Source organism: Phyllobates terribilis, unplaced genomic scaffold (genome assembly GCF_046119375.1).
Source record: "Phyllobates terribilis strain yellow unplaced genomic scaffold, ASM4611937v1 Scaffold_10__3_contigs__length_209671492, whole genome shotgun sequence".
NCBI classification, from domain to species: domain Eukaryota; kingdom Metazoa; phylum Chordata; class Amphibia; order Anura; family Dendrobatidae; genus Phyllobates; species Phyllobates terribilis.
In genome coordinates, this window is record NW_027362770.1 from 72,112,895 (window position 1) to 72,138,502 (window position 25,608).

A 25,608-nucleotide genomic window follows, 5' to 3' on the forward strand; every position below is an offset into this window, starting at 1 on the left:
AAACCTTTAGGCAAAGCTAAAAAGCTGAAGATGAAGAGAATTTTCCCCTTTCTGCAGAAGTGAATCTAGGTTTTTTTGCACCCACAGCAAAAATTCAGCTTGGCACCCCCCCTCCTATTCATAACTATGCAGTTTAAGTAGTCATTATGTGACCACTTATAGGCGATTTGTATACACTGTCCTGTGCCCATAAGCTGCTCTTCTTGATTCTTTCAATGTTCAGTAAAATACTGTAGACCCTACTTCACTGAGAGAAACAGGAGGAAGAGAAGCTAGTGCTCCTAACATAAATGCAAATGTAGTAACCCTTAACTTATCAGACGGCACAATACTTTATTAACATAGTGTGGTAAAGTGACTTGCTCGGCTCTCCAGAGGCAGACACAGGACACACGGTTTGGGTTAACTGCCTGCTGGTTTATTCTGTGGCATAAACTCCAGCAGTGTCCCATAAAAATAAACAGACCCTCTCGGGGTTAACGGGAAAAACAAAAAGATAAATAGGTATGACAGAGTCCAATAGTAAGCGAGGCTCTGTCCTCTGCAGGTAGCAAAGTGAAGTCTTCAGCAACACCAGTCCTCCGGTGTTGCTCTCTGGTTTCACCCAAACACAGCCTGGAGACTTCACTCTCCAGACCACACACTCCAGAGGAACAAAGCTGACTGAGCATTTAACTGTGCTCAGCCACACCCTGAGGGGAGGTAGGGGAATCGCCTCCCACCCTCTTTGCCATTCCCATAAAACCACACCCTTTTTAAGAGAGTTAACCTCCCAGCATATAACATGCTGGCAGAAATTCAGTAGGTTTCAGTTCACACAGGAGAGCATCCCATCGTATATCAGACCAGTGACTCTGTCACAATAGTCATGTATCACATTATTTGATAAGTTGCGGATTGTTACATGTGTACAGGATCAGAACCAATAGCAGTACATGAATACAGGACCAGAACCTATATCCATACAGAAATGCACCATCAGAACCACCAACATTACAGAAATGCATCACAAGAACCATCAAGCGTACACAAGTGGATCACCAGAACCACCAACAATATAGAAGTACACAACCAGAACCACCAACAGTACATGAATACAATACCAGAACCTCAAACAGTACATAAATACAGCACCAAGCTTAGCACAGCAATCAACTGTAACGTTAGGTCAGCCACATATGCATTGCATTGCATGAACCTGCAACTCCCAGTATGTCCTTAACAATGGTAAGATATTGGGAGTTGTTAACAGTCATAATCAGACTGCAGACCATACAGGAACCACAGTATTGATGAGACGCAGGCAGTATCATAAACATTTACATCCCGGTACCTCATTGGTGACATTTTCTTTGATTGGCGTCATTCTTTCTTTTCTTCTCCATTTTGTGCAGACGCCATGATGACTTTTTTTTACAGCTCATCTCTGCAGACTTAACTCTTCACCAGTTTTCTGCAGCACATCCCAATATGACACCCTTAAAAATATCAATACCATTATGATGCTCCTGCAAAAAAATATCTGTCCTACTGTGCTAACTTATAGGCGTCTTCTCCTCCTGGGGGTGCCAGAGAGTGACTTCAGCAGCCTGATCAGCTGACCTGATCATGCTGTTGATGTCCCCCTGACCCAGAAGTGCTGGCAGTCAGGGCTTCAATTTGTATTTGAAAGACATGAGTACAATTGAATGCTGGGAGCTGGTGTTACACCTTCTCTTAGCCAGCTAGCAGCTTGACAGCAGGGTCTGCAAATTACCGAATCTCACTCCAGGGAGCGGCAAAATGCAGCCCATGCCTTTCTGCACAACGAACACAAGCATACCTCAAAATCAACAAAAGAATGGCTTCGCTAGAAGATAAATTTATGAGATGGCCGCATCTGAAGCCTAGACCTGAATCTGATTGAAAATCTGTGGGTTGATCTGGAGAGGGCTGTACACGGGAGATGCCCTCGCAATTTGACAGATTTAGAGCGCTACTGCAAGGAAGAGTGGGCAAAGATTGTCAATCCTAGATGTGGCATGCTGATGGATATCTTCCCAAAAAGACTGAAGGCTGTCATAAATTCAGAGGGTACGTCCGCAAACTATTAGTTTAAGGGTGTGCAGCCACATTATTTTAGGTCTTTATTTTTCTTTTTCCACCTGGAAAGGTTTCAGTTTGGTTTTTCAGTTGAACTGTACAGATTTATAGGTGACATTAAAAGTTAGAAAAAGTTCTGTAAATACTGGGTAAGAAGAAACCGCTCTGCTGAGAGTACTGGAGGAAGGGGGTGCACAGTTCTTACTTTTGGTTAAGAGGGGCAGTTTACTCCTTGGTGGGAGGCACTACTTGGTCTAGTAAAAAGTGGCTGAAAATGCTGTGATTACCGGTGGAGGGTACAGCCGCATTAATTGCTAAAGTACATTGGAAGAAGAAGGAAGTGAAACCTGTGCATGACCTGTAAGGCCATGATTACAAATACTTTTTCACTGCCTTCCCATGTGGTGCCGTTTGACTATTTCAGGTAAAAAGTACAAGCTAACTATGACGCTGCAAAACCTTACCCTGTGGAAGCGACAAACTCCTCTGAGATTCTGGCTGCATGGAGATCCCCACTTACATGCCCATAGCCACATTGTGCATTCTTCTGAGGGCACAACCACTACTATAAGGCTATATTTTTATGAACCTTTAATACATTGATCCTCAGATAGCGATCAATATACTTGCAGATGATCTGTCATGTATGCGTTCCAATCAATTTCAATCACATTCAATCAGAGATATTGAAAATAGTGAGGAATTTAATCCCAAAATATGGTATGTTAAAATGTTGGATTGCTTCTCACTATGCAAGACCTCAGCATACTTCAAGTCAGTTGAGAACTCCAACATGTGTAATGGCCATGTGATGCCTCTTATAACATCTTAGAGCTGATGGACTTCTAAACTGTGACATTCGTGTGAAAGATCCTAGAAGGGCCATAGTGATGCTTCTGCCTTGCAGTTAAATCTTCCATCACATCTCTTTTTATTAACTGCATATAAGTGAAGCTGGATATCACCCCCAAATCCTTCAAGAACATACAGTGTGCACTGCGCATAACTTGACTATTGCAAGTGTTGAGTGTCACCTGGTGAGGTGGAATCTCAAAGCCTTATGTACAAATAAGTAATTGTTGAGCCGACAGGCTGGTGCATTGGAGGCCGTAATGTTTGGACAGCAACTATGACTATATAGTAGTAGACCACAGGAAACCCGGAGACACAGTGAATATAGACAAATGAAACTAAGTTGAGATAAAGGAACAGTAGAGTATTCTCTTCAGTGTAGCAGAGCTGGGTATGTCAGGAGACTCTCTTGCAGACAAATAGCAGAGTCCAGTGATGCAACAGAGCTGGGTATGTTAGACTCACACATAGTGATGTTGCAGTGGAAAACTGAGCTCGGTATGTCAACAGACTCACTTGTAGTGATTTACCAGAGCCCAGTGAAGCACCAGAGCTGGGTATTTCAGAAGGCATATTTGCAAACCGGGTTAATGAAGCATAGTAGAAGTCCAAGATAGTAGCTACCATGCCAACTACCCGAATACTCGCGTGTTAATTTGCTGCCTGAGCCAGCCTATAAGGCCTGAGTACATGACTTCAGAGGTAGTTCTTAATTTCCATGGTATCCAGACTTACAGGAGAGCCGATGTTGAGCGGAAGGCCGGCGCTGGAGCCAAGACTAGTGAGTAACCATAAGTAAACTTCTGGAACAAGGAACCTCGAATTTTCCCTTAAAGAGGAAGTTTACTTCAATTGGGCAGCTGCGTATTGTAGTTCCACTGGAGTGAATGAGTTTCCAAAATCTAACAATCTCTGAGAAGATGAATGGGACACCAATGCCCCATCAGTCTAGTGGTGCAAAGGGGTCCTAATGCACAGATTGCTGTTAGACGGTATTGGTCATCTCTAGGGAAAGCTTTGTAATGAATGTTCTGTACTTTGTTATTTTCCTTTGCGGACACTTTGCATCTATTTGTCTGTATCTTCAAGTTTAAGTGGCTAAATATCTGTTGCATCTTTTCTTTCCTTTTTTTGTGTGCCTCTGCCTCCTTCCTGCGCATGTTTCTATACTCAGATCCTGGCTCCCCTAAGAAATGCAGAGCTCGCTTTGGCCTCAACCAACAAACGGACTGGTGCGGCCCATGCAGGTGTGTATGACCAACTGTGGTGTCTGCTTCTATGGCTTTCCTTCCTTCACTCTTCTGCATGCTCGTACTTTTAACATGCTTGCTTGTCTTAGAGGGTATACACCAGTTTCTATTTATTATATGGGTTTATTTGGTGATGCTTAACAAAAGTTCTTGTGGCTATTAACTATTGCACTGCACTGTAGAATAAAATGCATTCCCCCCTCTTTTCCCTTTTAATGGACCAGTATCAACCATATTTGTTATGTGTAAGGGGCATTTGACCAAAGTTAGCAAGATTTAAAGTGAATGAACAAAAGAGAAATCTATATCAAATCAATATTTGGTGTGACCATCCTTTGCCTTCAAAACCACATCAATTCTTCTAGGTACACTTTCACAAATCAGGAATTTTATTAGATTATAGTCCAGTGTTTGAGTATCCAATTATACCAAATAGGTGATAATGCTTATCATTTTGTAGCTTGAAACAGACACCTTGTAGGAGGCTTAAAACAAGGTAGTTATACTTCATCAGCAAAGTCTTTGTGCGGCAGATGAAAGACGCATCATGTTTACGTTCCTTCGAAATTGGTAGATGCTTGTAGTGTCCTCTTCCCAGAACTGGCAGTAACCAGTGCGACCAAGGTACACACAACTACTGGTTGGAGAAATCTGGCCAGAAGTGGTCTTCATGGAAGAGTTGAGGCCAAAAACCATATCTTGCACATGGAAACAAGGTCAAGTGAATAAACTATATTACGAAAGTATCGGAACTTGACTGCAGAAATATGGTAGCAGGTGCTCTGGGCTGACGAGTCAAAATGTGACACATTTGGCCATAACAGAAGGCAGTTTGTTAACTGAAGGACTGGAGAGCAGTACAATAATAAGTATCTGCTGGTAACAGCGATGCATGTTGCAGGTACCCTGCAACTTTCAGGATGCATTTCAGCAAATAGTCGGGAATTTGGACAGTATTAATGGTTTCAATGCTGAGAAATACAGGCAGATATTTATTCATCATGCAATATCATCAGGAAAGGAAACTGATTGATTGGTCCCAATTTATTCTGCTGCAGGAAAACAAAACCAAACATACAGCCAATATCCAAGAAGAACAAGGAGTCCTGGAAGAGATAATGTGTCCCCCACAGAGCTTTGACCTCAACATCATAGAGTCTGTCTAGAATTACATGAGGACAAGGAAAGATTGCACAAGCCTACATACACAGAAGATCTGTGGTTAGTTCTCCAAGATGTTTGGAGCAACTTCCTTGCCCAGTTCTTTCAAAAACTGTGTGCAAGTGTATCTAGAAAAATTGACTAAACTGATTAAACTAATAACAGTTCTATTTTTTTAAATAATTTTTATTTTTGCAACATTTTTTCCACATTCTGCTTTTAAACTTTTGTACAGGATGTTTGTGTGTAATATACAGTATATTAATATTGCATATATTTGTGTGTATTTATATAAACATGGATAGATATATGGTCCTCCGCAACAAAAAAATACCATGTTTTTTGGAACATAAGATACACGTAACAAAGCGCAGGTTTAGATGACAGAAAATAACTTTATTTTCTACTTTTTAGGGAATGCATATGGGTGAACCTACACCACTTTTTCCAGGTTAATTCAGTGGAAGTGGAAAGCATAGTTTAAGCAGGTCATCGGACACTTTTTAATTATGCATTTTACACTGCTGGTACAGAAATGAATAGCATCTGTAGCTATCAGTCTCCCAGTCAGTCGGTTCAAAATCTGAGGATGTCTGCAGTACCGTTGTCCCTATTGCATGGAGGATCTACCTAGCTCTGCCCTGAAGCTTCCCCTGCACTTCTCCATTGCCACTAAGTCAGTATTGTGTCTTCAGTGTGGAATTAACAGCTGATCATTGCAGCTCTGAAAGCTCCCAGGCTCGAGGAAGCGGCATGAGGAATGGATGTATGCGTCTTCCTTATGATAGCAGAACAAGGCTTGCCTCTCTCTTGTCAAGTTCCCGATGAGCAGTCGGAGCACTTTATTAGCCCTCTGCCTCATTAAAAAGAAATCAGTTAGAAAGCTTTAAGAGATTTTGGGAACTGCAGACCTACCAAACCCCTTACCCTTGCGTATGTGGTGCTACAGTCATCCTTCGTCAAGCCATTAGCTAAAGTTCATCCCAAGTAGGTGGTGGATGTATCTGATTTGACAGATGAAGCATGGCAGGAGGTGGAGAGAACCTTCTACTCTTCGGTGGTAAATGCTAGGGACTGCTTAATCTAATCTAAATTTCTTAATCTGGTTTGCTACTCTCCTGGAAGGCATAGTATGATCAGGGTATCCTGCTGTGATTTATATTTTTGGTGTAGGGCAGCATTTATTTTTTGAATTTGGTTTGGTCATGTCCCAGGGCGTCCACATTTTGCTTAGAGGGTCTTTTACTTTTACACGAGCAATTTCACTACCCTAGGGTCCTGTACCCTCAGCAGTGTTTGTTAGGAGTTGTGAATGATCAATGGATCTCATGGGAAGATTTTTTTTCATTTTATTTCAGATTTCTACCTTTCTGGCACAGAAAAGTAGAAATCAGGGCGTGGAAATCTATATCCCGTCCTTATCTCATTGGATTCAACTGGTGACTAAATATGTGCCAATGTATAAAGTCTTATATAGTCACAGGAAAGTAGAAAAGGTGTGGAATAGAGGGTTGGAGGAGATACCCACCACTACATAGGTGCATTGGTTGGATATAATGTTGCATGCTGTGTATTCAGGCTGTCTGATTTGTGTCGATTTTTAGCAGTTGGAGAGTTTGGTGGTTATGAGTGTTGATGTATGATTAGGGCAATTGAGTGGTTGTTTCTGATGTTGGCGCTCAGGTTTTGCTGATATATTTACTGTTGTGATTGTTGTCATGAGTATTACCATTATATGGCCTTGTTATTGCTCTTACCAAAGTTTGGACTATGTGTAACCACTATTTTTGGATGATACTTACTGTTTTATGACTTATTGTTAAGCTGGAGATGAATCTGAGCGCACCGAAATGTTTAACAGTTGTTGCTATTAATGCTTTAAAAACAAAAATAGAGCGGGGTCAGGGAAACATAGCGCTGCAGAGAACACCTGATTCCAGACTATAAGAAATGGAGACTTTTTAGCAAGATTTTTTTTTATAGCTAAAATATGTAATTTAGTCAGATTTTTATGCTCTTTGCGAATATACCTTTTAGTGTTTCCATGCGATATTCGCGCATATGGATGTGATAGACGTGTTACCCACTGCGTCCCTTTCCCCATCTACTAGCTAGAGCAGATAGGCTGCAGGAAGGCGAGGTGGCCATTGATGGTAAGTGGTGCTGATCACTAAAGGGGAAATGAGTACGCTGTAGCTGCTTCCCCAGCAATGGTGGCCCGGGTCCAGGCAGAGTGCGTGGTTACCTGCAAAAGTTCTATTTGTTTGTACTCTAATACTCTATTATTTTACATTCATACATCGGTTTCCATTATATTTATTTATTTTTGCCCTTCAAAAACACTCTGATTAGTGAAGCATCCCCAAAAACAATAAAAAAAAAGGATAATTTTTTTCCCCAAGTGTCATCCATTTTCTGAATTGTCTTTCATTATTGTCTCTTAGCAATGCATCAATGAAAATCTGAAAGCAAACAGATGGTTTAGGATTTTATCGGTTCCCCCCATACACTTGAATGGCTAATTCTGATTCACAAAAATGGATGTCAGGACAGGCACTGCTAACAAACTTATGTGGGAATAGTTCTATTAAACTCTATGGTTCTGAATTCCTCACTGCCATGTGACTAAAGGCCCCCCATACAAATTACACTCCGTCAAAGTGGCCAACCATGTCATGTGTATGAGGACTCCCAACTAATGGTGGAGAAGGTAAGGATCAGGCAGCCTGAATTTCAACACTTGATCCACTGTTCTCCCTGGAGACATGTGGAAAAGGGTTACCTTGCTCTCCCCATGCAGAATGCTTCACCGAGCAGAATGAACATGTGTTTCAGATGCAACTTTCGGCTGAATGAGTTTTTTTGTAATAGTCATGTAATGTGTTTGACCATTTTTAAGTGGTTTAACCCCTTAAGGATTCAGTAATTTTTCATTTTTGAGCTATTATTTTTTCCCCTTCTTCCAAAAGCCATAACTGTATTTTTTCATTTACATAGTCATTTGAGAGCTTAATTTTTTTTTATACCTACTTCCAGTTTGATGACATTTTGTTTGAGAATCTCCAGTGCATGCTGGGATACTCAAACGAGATGTCATCATGGGGTAGATGCTGTGGTCTGTGCCGCAGTCTATGGCTATGTGCCCACGATGCAGAAATTTTTCCTGAGCGTTTATGCATCTCCCTGGCAGAAAAAAACGCATGCGCATTTTACATGTGTTTTTTCTGCCAAGGACAAGGGTTTGTCAAGCGTTTTTAGCATGCAATTTCGCATGCTTTTGTCAAGCTCTTTTCCAAGCAATTTTAGCATCACTTAGAAAAGTGCTTGAAAGTTGGTCACACAATATAAATCCATGCAACCAGCCCCATTGCCCCTTTCCCTCCCCCCGAGAGGCGACTTGGCAATCATTTAAATGCTGTTGACAGTAGTATCTAAATGGCAAAATAGCAGCGATCAGAGCAGACTCTGGTCGCTGCAGTTAGAGGCAGATGCCAGCTCTATACACACGCACCCAATGAAAATGTGTCACAGGTTAACGGATAAAGGTAAGAGGCGTTATTATCTAGTGAAAAAATACACACAGATACTATAGATAAAGATTCTCATTCATTCCACAGGAGAGGCTCAGCTGTGACGTTGTGGATATCCTGCCTACTCCTCATAGTCACAGCTGCACATTTTTCTGTATTCAGATCATTAGCTTATGGTTAGGGATGTTAGGACAAGTTTGACACACTGACCGAGTTGGACCTGTTCACCAAGCTTTAATAGTAATTACTAGTTACATTGTAGTAGCGTGACATCTACAAAGACATCTCCCTTCTTGTGTTGTGTGAGCAGCGGTGGAGCAATGTTCTCAGACATACACAGGATTAGCAGCGAGCTTCTTTAATTCCCTAATTAATAATGGTTTAGGAAGCAGACATGCTCGCAAACCTTCTGGTGTAAGGTCTCTATTTTCATGCATGAGAAATATCTGTTTTTTTGGAGGGGTTTTAATGGGTAGTACTAGATACGGGTAGATCGATTTGTTTGACTCCTGCCCATGGGCCAGAGACTACTGATCACCTATGGCTGTATTCACGCATTGTGTTTTTTGTGGTCTTTTGGTGCACTAAAAAAGCAGAGGCATGTCCGTTTGGTCCAGTTCACAAACCCAAGTCCCACGTGCCAATGAGTGAGTGCTTTCTGTAAATTACAGCACCAGAATACCCTGAGTGTTGCATCGGTGTGCTGTCCAGTGCAAACATAGACCTGTGAATTCAGGCTTTAGGGTTCATGTAGGCCAGTTATGAACCGCAATGCACAGACTGGCCACGGATCTCCTGACCCGAGCATGACAGCCTCATAGAAGTATATGGCAAGATTGTGCATTGCGATCTGTGATTGGACCGAGATCCACAGATGTCTGCATGAGCCCTTAGGCATAATTCAGACATCAGTGCTTTTCATGTACACAAAGAAATAGTACGGATGTCATTAGTATTTAATTCATTGGATAAATTGCTTACAAAGTATCTCAGATCCATTACAATGTTAATCACGGACAGCACATAGATTGTACACTGATGCCATCCGAGTGCTGGACGCAACTTGGATTGGTACTTTTCATCTGTGCTGCAGGTAAAAATCAGACCTGTCTCTGTGAGTTTGCACAGACACAAGGTCCATTAAAATACACGGACATGTGAATAGCCCCATAAACTATAATGAGTATGTGTGGTATCCATGAAAAACCTAGAACACACACGTGCAACACGGGACGTCTGAATGGGGCCTTAGTGTGTTGCTCTTCAGGAGTTGCTCTTCTCTGGAGTTTTAAAAACCTAAAGTGTCATTTTGTTGTTCCCTTGTAGTTTTCTGAGCACTTTTTCCGTGGTTTCTTTTCCAGACCTCTTTTTTTTCTCTTTAAGCATCTTTTTGGACATCTTTTTATGGTTCTTTTCCTGATGTTTTTCAATTCCATTAAACAATAATGAAGATACTAGCTCTTTATTAATCAAAAACACTGACAAAACGCTTAAAAATTCTCTCTGGCTCTTTTTATTGACTGTTTTGGAAGAGTATGGAGTGTCTTTCAAGTTGAAAACACATGAAGAATGTACATGTTATTACTTTTAAATGCTTTGTGTCTTTTGTAATCCTGAAAACGTTAAAAGAAGCTCAAAAACCTGAACATATAAAGAGCTAGTCGTTTTTATATAGAAATGAATAGGTCATTTCTTTAGAACATGGTGGAACAATCTTTTCCTGTGTTTTCTGCTCCAGAAATGCTGGAAAAACAGTGTGAACCTGTCATTTCAGGTAACTTTTTAGAATAAGCTGTCCTGTGTGTTGAGGAATATTTCTGGCCTTATATATGACTTGTCTTGCTTTTCACCAGTGTTACCCTATCTTTTATTTTCAGTTCTCTCTGAATCAGTGGGAGGAAACTGGCTGCTACGATGTCTTTCATACACAGTACATAGATATAGAATAGATTCTTTCTCTGTTTAGCAGATGTTCAGAAGCAGCAACTTGGAAGAGATTGTATAGCAGTACTGATCTGCGTGGCTGTGAATCCAGCTCTGCAATAAGCTTAGAGGCTGGCCACTACTTTTTTATTGATGGCCTATCCTTATCGCCCACACAGTTGTCTTTTCAGCCTATATAACTTACACAATGAAATTACAGAATAAATTCCATAATATAGAATATCCATGTCTCTTTATATGTGGGAATACAGTATTGTATCTCTGTTTTCACATAGAATGCTAAGGAGATTATGTAAAGAAGTTCTCCTGTATAATATGACTGATATGTCAGTAAGAGCTACAGAAAAGTGTGCTTTGAGTCTGGGCTCAGGAGTTCCCTTCTCCATGATCCTATCCCAATATGTAGTAGGTGTAATAATATCAAATACCTACAATTAGAAATGTACTATAGTATTTTTGATTTGCTATCTCTTACCTCATGTGCAGGCAATACAGGACCTTAGGTATCCATGGTTACGACCACTGATAAAGTGATAGTTAGCTAGCTGCTAGTGGTCGTAACCGTGGATACCTAAGGTCCTGCAATGCCTGCACATGAGGTAAGAGATGGCGAATCAAAAATACTATACCACATTTCTAATTGGAGGTATTTGCTAATATTATTATTATTACACCTACTACATATTGGGATAGGATCTTGGAGATGGGAATACCCCTTTAACTTGGAGATTTCAGACCTTAGTTAAAATTTACCGTTTGATAATTGCAAAAAAGGCTCCGCATTATATCCAGAGCACCCAGTGTGTTTCCTATTATTCAGTTGTCCTGTTGGATTTATAGCACTCCTGCCATGATATTATTTATCTTATTTACTTTTTTCCCACAATTTTAAAACCCATAAACCGCAAATCTGCTATTGTCTTGATAGTTTTCATTTAATCCCAAATGCCGTGCTGTTTAAAAAAAATCTGTTAACTTCTACCCAATATCACCATTCTGACCATAAAGTATATGATTTTGTTATAAATAACTTACTATAGTATTATTGCCTGTCTACTGTGTAGATGGCAGATCTGGAAGTTTTTGTTGGGCTACCAGTGGCCCGTCAGTGCCTTGTGATCATGTTGTGGTGTATTGAAGGGCTGGAATAGGGAGCAGTCTCCTTTTGTCAAGCTCTTTAGTTTAACCCCTTAGATGCATAAGCCAGTCTCAAAATGCTGTACTGCACAAATACTGTGAAGCTCGGACATCTGAAGCCATCCTATGTGTTAATATTGGAGCTTTTAGGCAAGGCAATCTGTGACTTGTAATTTCATCATGTGCCCCTCTTTTACTTCCACCTGACAGTTTTTATGAACTATTAAGACATTTACATCATCATTTGATGGTTTTTACTATGCACAAAGTGGAAAATCAAGGAGGTTTTCTCTGAAACATTGGGTTGTGTTTATCCAGCAGAATTGTATAAACTATACAACTAGGAACTGTAGCTAAGTTTTAAAGCGGCTGTCTCATCAGAAAAGTCAAGGACAGCAAGGCATCTCCCTACAGCGGCTGCTGGATGGAAAATCTAGTTATTATTGGCAGCTATTTAGATGAATGGTCATCCATGTGGTACAAGGGCTTTCATACAGGGTGAGTCACTCGCTACTTTACCCAGAAAAATTGCTGTATGGTAGACTGGTACTGAGATTTGGACTGTACATCCATTGGTTCATGATAAGTGAGAGTGCAATGACCCTCAGTGACAGCAATGCGAAACATCCTCGCGCCGAGTGGTCTCACGACTTGTCGCCCCTCCGGTCGTCTCCACTACGAGATAGACTTGCTACACGCCTTTCTGCACATCGGTAGTTTGGTGCTGGCATTTCACTCCTGCTGAATTCCTTCTCCATTTGATGACTATGTACAGATACAATTTGGAGGAGCGTGTTTTCATTGTGAAACCTTATTGGAGAACAGAGTCCTTACAGAGGTGCGAAAGTGAGTTTCTAAAGAAGTTTGGAGGTCGAAATCTGCCATCCAAACCGTATATTGAAGACATGATGACAGAGTAATTTCTAAGGGACTGTGGCCATCAAGATCTCTTGATTTAACTCCTTCACGATCTTGGGATTTTCCCTTTTTGCGGTTTTGTTTTTTGCTCCCCTTCTTCCCATAGCCATAATTTTTTTTTCCCGTCAATATGGCCATGTGAGGGCTTGTTTTTTGCAGGACAAGTTGTACTTTTGAATGACACAATTTATTTCACTATATAGTGTACTGGAAAACATTCCAAGCGTGGTGAAATTGCAAATAAAGTGCAATTCCACAATTGTTTTTTTGAGTTTTTTAGTTACCATGTTCACTAAATTCCATGACCTGCCATTATGATTCCCCAGGTCATTACAAGTTTGCAAATACCAAATATGTATAGGTTCTTTTTTATTTATATGGTGAAAAAAAAGGCGCAGTTTTCCGAGACCCATAGCGTCTCCTTTTTTTGTTATTTGGAGCCAGTTGAGGGCTTATTTTTTGCGAGCTGATCTGACCTTTTTATTGATAACATTTTGGGGTATATACAGTGTTTTGATTGCCTGTTATTGCATTTTATTGCAATGTTGCAGCAACCAAAAAAACGTAATTCTGGCATTTTTATTTTTTTTCTCGTTTCGCTGTTTACCGATCGGATTCAATCTTTTTACATTTTGATAGCTCGGGTATTTCTGAACACGGTGATACCAAATATGTGTATTTTTGTGTTTTATTTTGAATGGCGCAAAAGGAGGGTGATTTGAACTTTTATGTTTTTTTAATATTTGCAAAAACTTTTTTTTTCTACTTTTTACTTGCTTCAATAGTTTCCTTAGGAGACTTGAAGCTGCGAACGTCTGATCACTTGTGCTACACGTAGCAGTGCTTCAGCCACGGGCCGGCGTTCATAGCAGATCAGCAGTGACCAGCACGGGGGGGGTCTTCTGCAGACCCCCGGTTGTCATGCCAATCCATCAGCGCCCCGCGATCCTGTGATGGGTGCCAATGGGCGTGGTTTGTGACACGCTTCCGGCACGATCATGTTAAATGCCGGTTAGAGATTGACAGCGATATTTAACATGTTAACAGCTGCAGGTGGATCGCAATTCCACCGGCAGCTGCTACGGGCTGTCAAATCAGCTGTCATGTGCTGGATAAGCTCTGGCGCAGAGCCGCATCAAAGGGGGATATAGGATCTATGACGTACCTATGGGTCGTGGTGGGGTTAACACCACCAGTTTTTTTTCCCTTTGGTGCCATTTGAAAGGCCGGGTGTACAGTAACAATCCACGAACATTACAGGCACTCAAAGAGAACATACAGCAAGAAATTCAGGCTATGACTCCAGATGTCTTGGGGAATACATTCAACAATATGGAACAGCGTGTGCAGGCGTGCTTGGATGCGAACGGTGGACATTTTCAACACCTGCTTTAAAACATCAGTTTCTCATGAACCAAGGTATGTACAGTCCAAATTCCAGTAAGTTGCAGCAGTTTTTTCCAGGAAAAGTAGCGAGTCAGTCGCCCTGTAGTACCAATATGTATTAAGGGGGTCTTCTAGTCTAGATGCCCAATTTTTATGCTATTTTTGCAATTTTTTTTTTGTGGAATAAGGTTTTTTAGGCTAGGGTCCTTTTACAATATATTTACACATGTTTGACGTATTATTACAACTTTGTATATGAAAAGCGTATAAGTACTGTAAAATGCATTGAAGTGGACAAGGAAAACAAAACGGTGGTGAGCGGTTGCCACGATCCCAGCTGTTGTGCTTGTCTGAAACAAAAAAAAAAAAAGAAAGATTCTTAATTACTAAAGTTGTCGCTATCTCTGGTAGCAGAAATAAACAAAAAATGTGAAGATTAAAAAATGGTGTCCTGCTGAAAATTGAGTACCGATTTTTGGCGCAATTGGAGGCCTGTCAAAATAAAACTAAAAAAGATTTGACTTGATTCTGGTACAGGAGATACTTACGTATTCCAGGACCATAGAGTTATACTTCCTCGTGCTCATAAAATTCCTGCAGAGCTGCTCTTTTCTGTGATGAGATCGGTCTTCTCGAACGGAGTCAGGCGAACGCCATTCTGAGTAAATTAAATGATGCTCGTCCCAAGTGTGAGCGTACATCTCCGCTTGCTGTCCAATAGTCATTCCCATCACATCCATTACTTTAAGAATTAGCATAAATCCCTTAATAAAGATAATTATTGCCAAAAATGTAGCTATATTCACAATCTTTGCACCCAAATGAAGATGTTTCTGTGCAAAAGTCCAGATGAGTGAGTTGAGCGATTCGTTGTTATGCGTTTATGCTCCAATACAACGTTCCAGCAAATCATCATTTTATTAGCTCTCTGATCAGTGAGAGGTGATTACTAAGGGTCATAATACTAAGGACTATTTTTTAAAAGGCTGCTCAAAAAACGACCATCTATTGGGCAAGTTAATCCAAAAGATAAGAAAGCATACACACACACAAGGCTGACGGAATGCGGCATTGTGCACCGCGCGGTCCATCCTCAGGCACTGAGCATGTGTCGGAGATCGCTCTTTAAAAGATGCTATAACTTTTAATATTTGCGAATTGAGCTACATCGTTTTGCAGATATAGTCTCCAAGCTAAACACATGAAAAATCTGAAAAAAATAATCGATTTTTCAGATCTAGTAGACAAAGACCCCCTTAACTCTAGAATGTTATAAAGAGTGATCAGATGAAGTCATTCCTTGTCATTAAAATTAATTTAAAGGGTTTCTTCAAGAAATGTAATAAAATAAATAATGCACATTTAAATATTAAACATTTTTCTAAAAATGACCGGCAGCACGGTGGCTCAGTGGTTAGCACTGCAGCTTTGCAGCGCTGGAGTCCTGGGTTCAAATCCCACCAAGAACAACATCTGCAAGGAGTTTGTATGTTCTCCCCGTGTTTGCGTGGGTTTCCTCTGGGTTTTCCGGTTTCCTTCCACACTCCATAGACATACTGATAGGGAATTTAGATTGTGAGCCCTAATGGGGACAGTGCCGATATTGTCTGTCAAGCACTGTGGAATTAATATCACTATATAAGTGAGTAAAATAAATAAATAAATAAATACATTTATTTAGCAAAAAGGTATGATTTATCTACTGCATTCTGTGAGGATTTTAAACCTGCCAACTGTCAGGACAAGCAGTAGGACAGACTGTGTGAAGCAGGAGACAGACTACCACTGTCGGGCTGACTGAGATGGATGTTCATTCTCAGTCAGCTAAAGAAAGCAGTTTATCGTCTCCTTTAGTCCAACTCCACTAAGTGTCCTGCCAGGTTGACTGAACAGAGGAGTGTGCCTTCACAATGCCTGACCTGACGCTGCTCTGACATGACCTCTTGTCTCGTGTTTTATGCAGCCCATCCTACTCCTATGTGTCCTCTGAGATCTAGTACGAGCTGTGATTGATGGTTGCTGCCATCTTGGAATCCTAATGGAGTGCAGAAGATAATGCATTCCTTTTTTCTATATAAAGGTATTGAGAAAAATGTTTAATATTTAAATGTGTTTATTTTAGTACATTTCCCAGAGAAATCCCCCCCCCCCAAAAAAAAAAAAAAACGAAAGACATTTCCACTGATTTCAGCCCTGCCACAAAATAACCTGCTAACATAATTTCAGTGATGATCTTGTTAGCTCAGGAGAAAATGTTAACGAGGACTTGGCAGCTGATATCACCTGCTCTTCCATTTCAATATGGATGACAGACTGGTTGATTTAAGGACAGGTGCGTAGAGCCTTTCATCCGAGAGAATCATGCGATTATGCCAAAGACCCTCTGATCAGAGTGTCAGCATAGTGTGATCTGATTCTGTTGCATGAGAGTAATTTTTCATATGAATGATTAAGAAGTACTAATATTTTTTTGGGGGGGAGTTCTGTGACATTCCCAATTTTGTCACTGACTTTGTTGTAGTACCTGAAACAAGTTTGTGGACTGATTGTGTGTGCTTGTAATTATTGCTGCTAAAACTGGTGATATGGATGTGAACTACTTAATTACTTCATAAAATGTGGCTTCCTTTACCTGGTCACATTGAGGATGAGTGAAGGGTTAGGGCTATTACAAGCACTAATGCATGCTTTGATTCTACCATGCGGATATTCGATGTGCCTGCGTACACTGGCACACATACTGTTACTGGTCCATGTCCGTTACTCACATGGACAGCGCACTGAACAAAAATACTGGCATCTGAGCATTTTGTTTAAGAAATATTTCTACAATGATAGTTAACATCTTAACAAATATTTTTGGCAGAACATGTATATATGAAGTATACACTTGAGTCCAGAAGTATTTGGAGTGCGACAGAATTTTCCTGATCTATGGTCCATTTAGATGAGCCGATAATCAGCGAATGAGCAGAACACTTGTTCCAGATTATTAGGTCATGTAAACATGTCGGTGATGACCCTACGAACCAACAAAACACTCATTCGTCGTGTGACCGGATTACACTGGCATAAAACTCATGGTTAACATTGCCTTATATAAGCAGGGGATGTACTGCCAACAACATGATGCTGTATGGGGACAGAATGATTGTATTAACGATTGGTTTGTTGCCCGTGGTTTTTGTCAGCCTGTGTAAACAGGCCGGTAAATGATTGCTGGTCAACGTGTATGTAGTTAATTAGATCTCAATAATCATCTGAAATTAACCTGTCTAAATCGAGCACTAGACTCTGTACAGCGGAATTGAAACAACGCTATCAAGATGTCGCTATAGTTTTGACCTTTTTAAGGGAATACCTTCCCACCTTTTGCATTTACGGCATATTCACAGGATATGCTATAGCTGCACAATAGGTATTCCTCCACTGGGACCAGCATCCGACTCTCGATTGTGAACTGCTGTCAGAGGAGAGGGGGCTGCACATGCTTATCTATCTACATTCATTTCTATAAGAAGTTTGAAAATTACAAATCATCAGGCTTTCTCGGCAGCTCTCGGAAGATCTGTAATTACTAGTCAATTTACATCTCGATATGAACCCATTGAATTTATATTGTTGAAGGTGTCTCTCTGTTTTACACTTTGACAATAATGTGCTCATCTCCTTGACTTGGCTAGATGTTGTGAAAAAGTTTGTTTTCTTGATTCTGTGATTAAAAAAAAATAAATTCTGTGATTATCCACTTTAGTTGTCTTTGCTGCTGTTGGTGCTACATCTTTTTTTTTACCACTACTTAAGTACACCTGAACTCCAGATCTTTTACCTCCGAATTTTATCATGAAATAATAAGGAAACTGTACTTAAAGGTGCAAATATACCGTAGATAACTGTTGATTGGATTAGCACGTTTAGCTGAAAGTTCTCTCTCCTGATCCCCTTATACAGTATATCTGAATGTTTACAGACAAACATTCATGTGTTTTTTATGCCGCAGACAGACTCCATCTGGTAGCCACTTATCTATCTGCAGTAGAAAAGGATGGGCGATTAAATTCCAACTACCCAACCCTTCTGCTACGGGAGAGTCAGGTGGACCCTTATACAGTAGATTATTGACTAAAATCAATGGGTTTAATCTATATGGGAGCCTTAAAATGTTTTAATAGTCAACCAAATTTTTATGGGTTAGAAATAAATGACAGGGCTATGTGAAAAAAGTAATTTCTAAATGGTTAATGCAATTTATAAATGTTAAAACCTTTTTAATTAATGCTGAATCTTTACACTTCGGTCATATTGTTTTGTTACAAATCCATTGTACTGGTGTACAGAGGCTAAAGTATGAAAATTCTGTCATTGTCCAAATACTTCTTGACCCATCTTGAGCTGTGATGCCTATGGACCAAACAGAACTAATTTGTCCATAGCCAAAGTTGAATTTCAACCAAGAGTATACTACTATCAGAATGATATCTGAGTAAAGTGTTTGTTTATTCTCTGTATTTTTCCTATTTGTATAGCTTGTTTCCGATTAGTATGTGAAATGATGGACTTGCCCTTTATTTACAGATAACTCTCTTCACTGTTCTTAGGAGGAAAAAGAAGTGCATTCGGTACTTACAAGGAGAAGGACGCTGTGGCAGCCCAATTTCTTCCGATGGAAGTGCTGTAGACTCTCCCTCCTCCTCTCCAGTGACTGCATTCCAGTGCATATCAAATTCTGCTTATTCTTCTTGCACGCTTACTAGCCCAGCTGACTCTGCACAAGCTGAGCAAAGCTTTTCTCTGCCCGCTTCTATTAAGGCCATATCTGCAACGGTAACAGGACATATAACCACAGTCTCATGTCATCCAACTGATGCCCCTGAAGAGTCCTCAACAGGAGTCGGTCCAACGTAACATTTTGATGGTCTCGTCCTTTTCTTCGCCGTTGGCTATGCTGCATTGGACACTTTTCTGAACCTATATATGATAAGACTGTTTGAAGACAGAGGACCAGAACAACATTTAGCCCACCATCATCTGAATCAAAACTGAAGGACATTGCTTCATTTTTCTCATTTATACCTATTTTTTTTATTCTGCAATTGAACTTGATTAGCTAACCTTTAAGAAATACTTTTTTATTTTAATGACAGGACAATCTTATTAGCTCTTGTATTTTAATTTTCAAAAGTATCCATTTTACAGTATTGTTTACAAATGTCTGTCCAGCAGGATTTATTAAAAAAATAGCACTTGAAGCCCATAAATATATTTGTCTGTTAGATCTGGGACGTTGCCTCCTGTATCGCAAGAGGAGATTAGGAGCTGCTGTACCCAGCATAAAATGGTACGAGGCTCTTGCACTTGGTTGGATTAATCTTTCTTAGGTGTGTTTTAGTTTGTCATCATTAAGAATTGTTTATCCAGTGTGTTCGGCAAGATCCATGGCAAGCCCACATGACAGATTCTAGGTTTACTAAGACAGTCACAAATTTCAGGTATTGACCTTAAATGCAAAAGATCAACCAGATAGAAGAATTCGCTCCAATATTGTTTTCATCCAGTGGAATTTTCCAGTGGTGACCATTATGGATACATGTCAGTGGCTACACAGACCATGGCAGAGCAAATAGGCATTGGTCACTTCTGTAGAAGTAGCTACTGTGTGGCTGACAGTTTAATGGTTTATTATGGCTGGTTTACATCGTTAAGGACAGTTCCGTGTATGTTACTATGTGACCAAATCTAGGTTTACACTATGGTTTGGATACTGCAATATTTAATGAGGATCTGTCACCCCACCGACACCTTATTTTGTAAATACTACAAGTATACAGTAAAGACCAAAAGTTTGGACACACCACCTCATTTAAAGATTTTTCTGTATTTTCATGACTATGAAAATTGTACATTCACACTGAAGGCATCAAAACTATGAATTAACACATGTGGAATTATATACTTAACAAAAAAGTGTGAAACAACTGAAAATATGTCTTATATTCTAGGTTCTTAAAAGTAGCCACCTTTTGCTTTGATGACTGCTTTGCACACTCTTGGCATTCTCTTGATGAGCTTCAAGAGGTAGTCACCGGAAATGGTCTTCACTTCACAGGTGTGCCCTATCAGGTTTAATAAGTGGGATTTCTTGCCTTATAAATGGGGTCAGGTGGATACACAGCTGATAGTCCTACTGAATAGACTGTTATCTGCTTTTTTTCTTGCCATAATACAAATTCTAAGTAAAGAAAAACGAGTGGCCATCATTACTTTAAGAAATGAAGGTCAGTCAGTCTGAAAAATTGGGCAAACTTTGAAAGTGTCCCCAAGTGCAGTTGCAAAAACCATCAAGTTCTACAAAGAAACTGGCTCACAAGAGGACCGTCCCAGGAAAGGAAGACCAAGAGTCACCTCTGCTTCTCAGGATTAGTTTATCCAAGTCACCAGCCTCAGAAATCGCAGGTTAACAGCAGCTCAGATTAGAGACCAGGTCAATGCCACACAGAGTTCTAGCAGCAGACACATCTCTACAACAACTGTTTGTTCAGCTGGCCTTCATGGTAAAATAGCTGCTAGGAAACCACTGCGAAGGACAGGCAACAAGCAGAAGAGACTTGTTTGGGCTAAAGAACACAAGGAATGGACATTAGACCTGTGGAAATCTGTGCTTTGGTCTGATGAGTCCAAATTTGAGATCTTTGGTTCCAACCACCGTGTCTTTGTGCGACGCAGAAAAGGTGAACGGATGGACTTTACATGCCTGGTTCCCACCATGAAGCATGGAGGAGGAGGTGTGATAGTGTGGGGGTGCTTTGTTGGTGACACTGTTAGGGATATATTCAAAATTGAAGGCATACTGAACCAGCATGGCTTCCACAGCATCTTGCAGCGGCATGCTATTCCATCCGGTTTGCGTTTAGTTGGACCATCATTTATTTTTCAACAGGACAATGACCCCAAACACACCTCCAGGCTGTGTAAGGGCTATTTGACCAAGAAGGAGAGTGATGAGGTGCTACGCCAGATGACCTGGCCTCCAGAGTCACCAGACCTGAACCCAATCGAGATGGTTTGGGGTGAGCTGGACCGCAGAGTGAAGGCAAAAGGGCCAACAAGTGCTAAGCATCTCTGGGAACTCCTTCAAGATTGTTGGAAGACCATTTCCGGTGACTACCTCTTGAAGCTCATCAAGAGAATGCCAAGAGTGTGCAAAGCAGTCATCAAAGCAAAAGGTGGCTACTTTGAAGAACCTAGAATATAAGACATATTTGCAGTTTTCACACTTTTTTGTTAAGTATATAATTCCACATTTGTTTATTCATAGTTTTGATGCCTTCAGTGTGAATGTACAATTTTCAGTCATGAAAATACAGAAAAATCTTTAAATGAGAAGGTATGTCTTAACTTTTGGTCTGTACTGTACGTCACACGAAAGAACAATTCTGGAGCAGTCTTTCTTAGACAGCTTTCATACATCTTGCTTGGAAGAACTGGGACTTCAATAGATCAGAAATAGAAGATGCTTACCAACTTGAAGCCTAATACAAAGTTAGATGGTCATATAACAAGTGGGTGAGGGATCTAGAGTTTGACATCCCTTACATGATCTATCCTCTTACTGTCACCTTTGGGAGGTCAAACTCCAACACATAGAGGGCCAAAATTAAAAATTTGGACAAAATCGCAGGCCAACCAGTATACAGTATAATGGACCCCACACAGTCCTCCATACGGAATAATAGGCCCCACGTAATCCTCCATACAGAATAATAGGCCCCACATAATCCATACAGAATAATGGGCCCCACATAGCCCTCCATACAGAATAATGAGTACACATAGTCCTCCATACAGAATAATGAGCCCCATATAGTCCTCCATACAGAATAATGAGCCCCACATAGTCCTCCATACAGAATAATGAGCCCCACATAGTCCTCCATACAGAATAATGAGCCCCACATAGCTTTCCATAAAGTATATTGAGCCCCACATAGTCCTCCTTATAGTATTATGGGCCCCATATAGTCCTCCATACAGAATAATGAGCCCCACATAGCTTTCCATAAAGTATATTGAGCCCCACATAGTCCTCCTTATAGTATTATGAGCCCCACATAGTCCTTCTTATAGTATTATGAGCCCCACATAGTCCTTCTTATAGTATTATGGGCCCCACATTGCCTTCTATACAGTATAATGGACTCCACAAGGTTCTCCATACAGAATAATGGCCCCACATAGGGGTGGTGGCTCTGGTGTCGCGGGCAAAATATAATCACCCTGCGGGCCAGATTTGGCCAACGGGCCAGAGTTTGACATGTATGATGTTAAGGGATTCAAAAGAATAAATCAGATATGTTGTTATGAACCCAAAGGCTAAAGGAATATACCAGTTTTTGCATATGTAGACTTTTTAGTAAACAAGAACAAATGCCTATATTGACCAACTAGTGACTGCAGCATCTAAGTGATTGATGGAAGGAAGAGGCTTACTTTTTCACCCCTCCACCACCTGTACAACATAATCAAATGGTATTTATTGAGAAGCAGCCAGACCATGGCCTCTGGGTCTGCCAACTATGGTTGCCTCTTTAAGAGAATGTGTCATCAGAAAACTACCTATTGTTTAAATCATGTTTTTGATGTATTATGACATTGTTTGTGATTGATGGATCTTGTGTTATAAGCTGTATATAGAGATCTTTTCAGCCATTGTAACTCTGCCTCTGATGATAATGAAACTGCTGTAAACTCTTCTTGAGAACATGAGTCTTAAATATCCAATGTGAAAATTGCAAGAAAACTTTTTTTTAATTAAAAGGAATATAAGTAGGATCAGCCCTTCTAAACCGTCTATATTGTTGGTCATAGGAAGCTGAATAAAACAATACCTAAATGTCTAAGATCTGAGGTCTTATTACAGAGAAATCCATGTTTTTCTTTTCTTAAAATGACCTGTTCAGTAATAAAGGACGGACACTGATCTGCATGAAACTCCGCCACCAGAGCTTATAGTAAATAGAAGAGGGTAATAGTGTGAGACGTGTAACTATAACAGAACAGGAGAACTGAACTCATTACAAACCATCTCTGCAGCTCTCACAGCTCTGCTGTACTGCAATAATATTACATCACTGCTGCCTGCGACATTGAAGCTGAGAGGAACCTGCAGATGTGTTATCAGCTCTGCAGTGACAGCAGCCATTACACATCACACTAGTAACTCCCCATTTCATTTACAATAAGTTCTTGAGGCAGATTCTTGGGGAGATCTGTGTCCGGCCCATAGATCCTAACAGTTCATTTACGTATAAGAAAAACGTGGCTTTCTTTGGAATAAGACATCGAATCGCAGATGCCAAGATATCATCTTATTCAGCTTCCTATGACCCACATGCCCATATAGATGGTTTACAAGGCTTGATCAGATTTCCTTTAAGATCCTGATATGAAAAACAGCCATAGCTAAAAATAAAAAAAAAAAATACCTGTAACACAAAACCAAATTTAAACAGGTGATAATTTTCTGATGATGCATTGTTTTTTCTTGTACCAAATTAGTAACCCACTGCCACTTGTTAAATGGCTTAAAAAATTAAAATAATATTTTTTGTTTGAGAGCGCAGTTTGCTGAACTGGATAAACAAAGTCGAATCACCCCGTCTCCTTTCTGAGCGGTGCAGTGTGCCAAACTATAGACATGTGTGGCATTACTCTCGAGCGGAGTACCCACTACGGTGTTTACAGGATGTGTCTCTAGAAGTACAAACTGAGCACAATGCATTGCACAATAAGCTGGCATATTTGTAGTATTCACTCTGCAACATTCACTGTGTGTTAAATTCCCTGAGGGGTGTAACTTCCAAAGTGTGGTAACTCTTGGGGTGTCTGCTGTTCTGGCACCTTACATGGTCTGCAATTGGTGCCTGCAAACTATTTTTGGAAAATCTGCTCCTAAAACCAAATGACGATCCTTTGCTTTTGAACACTTCCATGGTAAGTAGTGACCGACCACATATGTGCCACCTTCCCACCTGCTTGTTTTCCTTCTATCTCTGTGCTTTTCTGTCTCTATAAAGCCATAGCAGTCAATGGCAGAAGAGGGTGATGGAGATAGAGGGAAAATAAGCAGGTGGAATGGTGCACTTAAATGTTTGGCCACGCAAAGGTATCGAGCACCTGTACTTGGTTTGAATAGTCATTCTGTGCTGACAGTGTTCCTTTACTTGCTAGAGAGCCTAAGCTCATGTACTCTCGTGTATATGGGACCCTTATCACACCGTGAAATATGCATATTTTTATGAAGAATCTTCCACATACTCCATCAGATGTCATATCAGACAGAATTCTCCCCTAGAAGTCCCGATTGTCTGCATAATGGAATCTTGCACAAAAGTAAGTGAGCCATAAAATGGTTCCATATTGTGTACAATACCATGGGCTGAAATGCACAACGCCTTTTTAGCAGAAAAGTTGCAGTTCAGGGATTCTGTGGCAGGCGCATTAATTGGGGAAGTGAGAAGTTGTCTACAACCAAACCTGTCAATAGACCGGTCCCAAGTTATTTGCAGTATTTTAAGTAATTTTTCAGTAAATGTGTCCTTTGTTATAATGATCAGTGATCTAGGTCACGGCCTCTAACATTAAATCGCGTCAAACAATGACTTTAGCCTATAAGGACCGGTCATCTTTGCTCTTTAATTTTTTCCTCCCCTTATTCCAAGAGCCTTAACTTTTTTTATTTACAGCGTTCATTTTAGGGTAAAAATGACCTGGAGATATGATTCTACAGGTCAGTACGATTATGGAGATAGCAAATGTGCATAGTGGGGTTTTATTAAGTGGTGAAAAAAAAATTCAGAAATTTGTTAAATTTGATTATAATTCCTATTTTCCGAGAGCCGTAACATTTTCCATTTTCGGGATATGGAGCTTTGTGAAGGCATTTTTTTTTCGTTCTGAGCTGATGTTTTTGATACCATTTTGGGGTAGATATGATGTTTTATTAAATTTTTTGTGTTGTTGCAGCTGCTGGACAACAGCAGTTCTGGAGTTTTGATTTTTTTTTTTTTCTCATGGCGTCATTTACCGATCGGATTCATTTACCATATTTTTTGAACTATAAGACGCACTTTTTTCTCTCCAAATTTGGGATGCATATTATAGGCCGACTGTAGCTTACCAAGGGAAGGTGGCGGCAGGAGTCAGGCGATGCTGCGGTTCCTGCTCTTGGAGGAGAGGGTGTCCGGAGGTACGATGCTGCAGGCGATGTTGTGAGTCCCAGGGTGCTAAGACGGTCCTCGGCGATACTTGGCGGTGCGGGGGCCCGCCGACATTTTGTGAAAGTCCGGCGC

At 40.5% G+C, this 25,608-nt stretch overlaps 1 protein-coding gene across 15 annotated transcripts in view; it reads left to right on the forward strand.

Annotated features, from left to right (window-relative positions):
• TCF7 (transcription factor 7) overlaps nt 1-20,116 on the forward strand; it is a 167,375-nt gene extending 147,259 nt beyond the window's left edge. For 4 of the 15 annotated variants that reach the window (XM_073649577.1, XM_073649578.1, XM_073649576.1 and 1 more), the window contains 2 exons: nt 4,109-4,181; nt 18,859-20,113. In XM_073649577.1, coding sequence (XP_073505678.1) covers nt 4,109-4,181; nt 18,859-19,165 — 380 coding nt within the window. In that variant the 3' untranslated portion in view covers nt 19,166-20,113. Of the gene's footprint in view, nt 1-4,108; nt 4,182-14,134; nt 14,383-18,835 lie in introns of those variants that run through there. The other 11 variants (XM_073649574.1, XM_073649579.1, XM_073649581.1 and 8 more) reach the window with 7 other exon arrangements.
• The last annotated feature ends 5,492 nt before the right edge of the window (nt 20,117-25,608 follow it).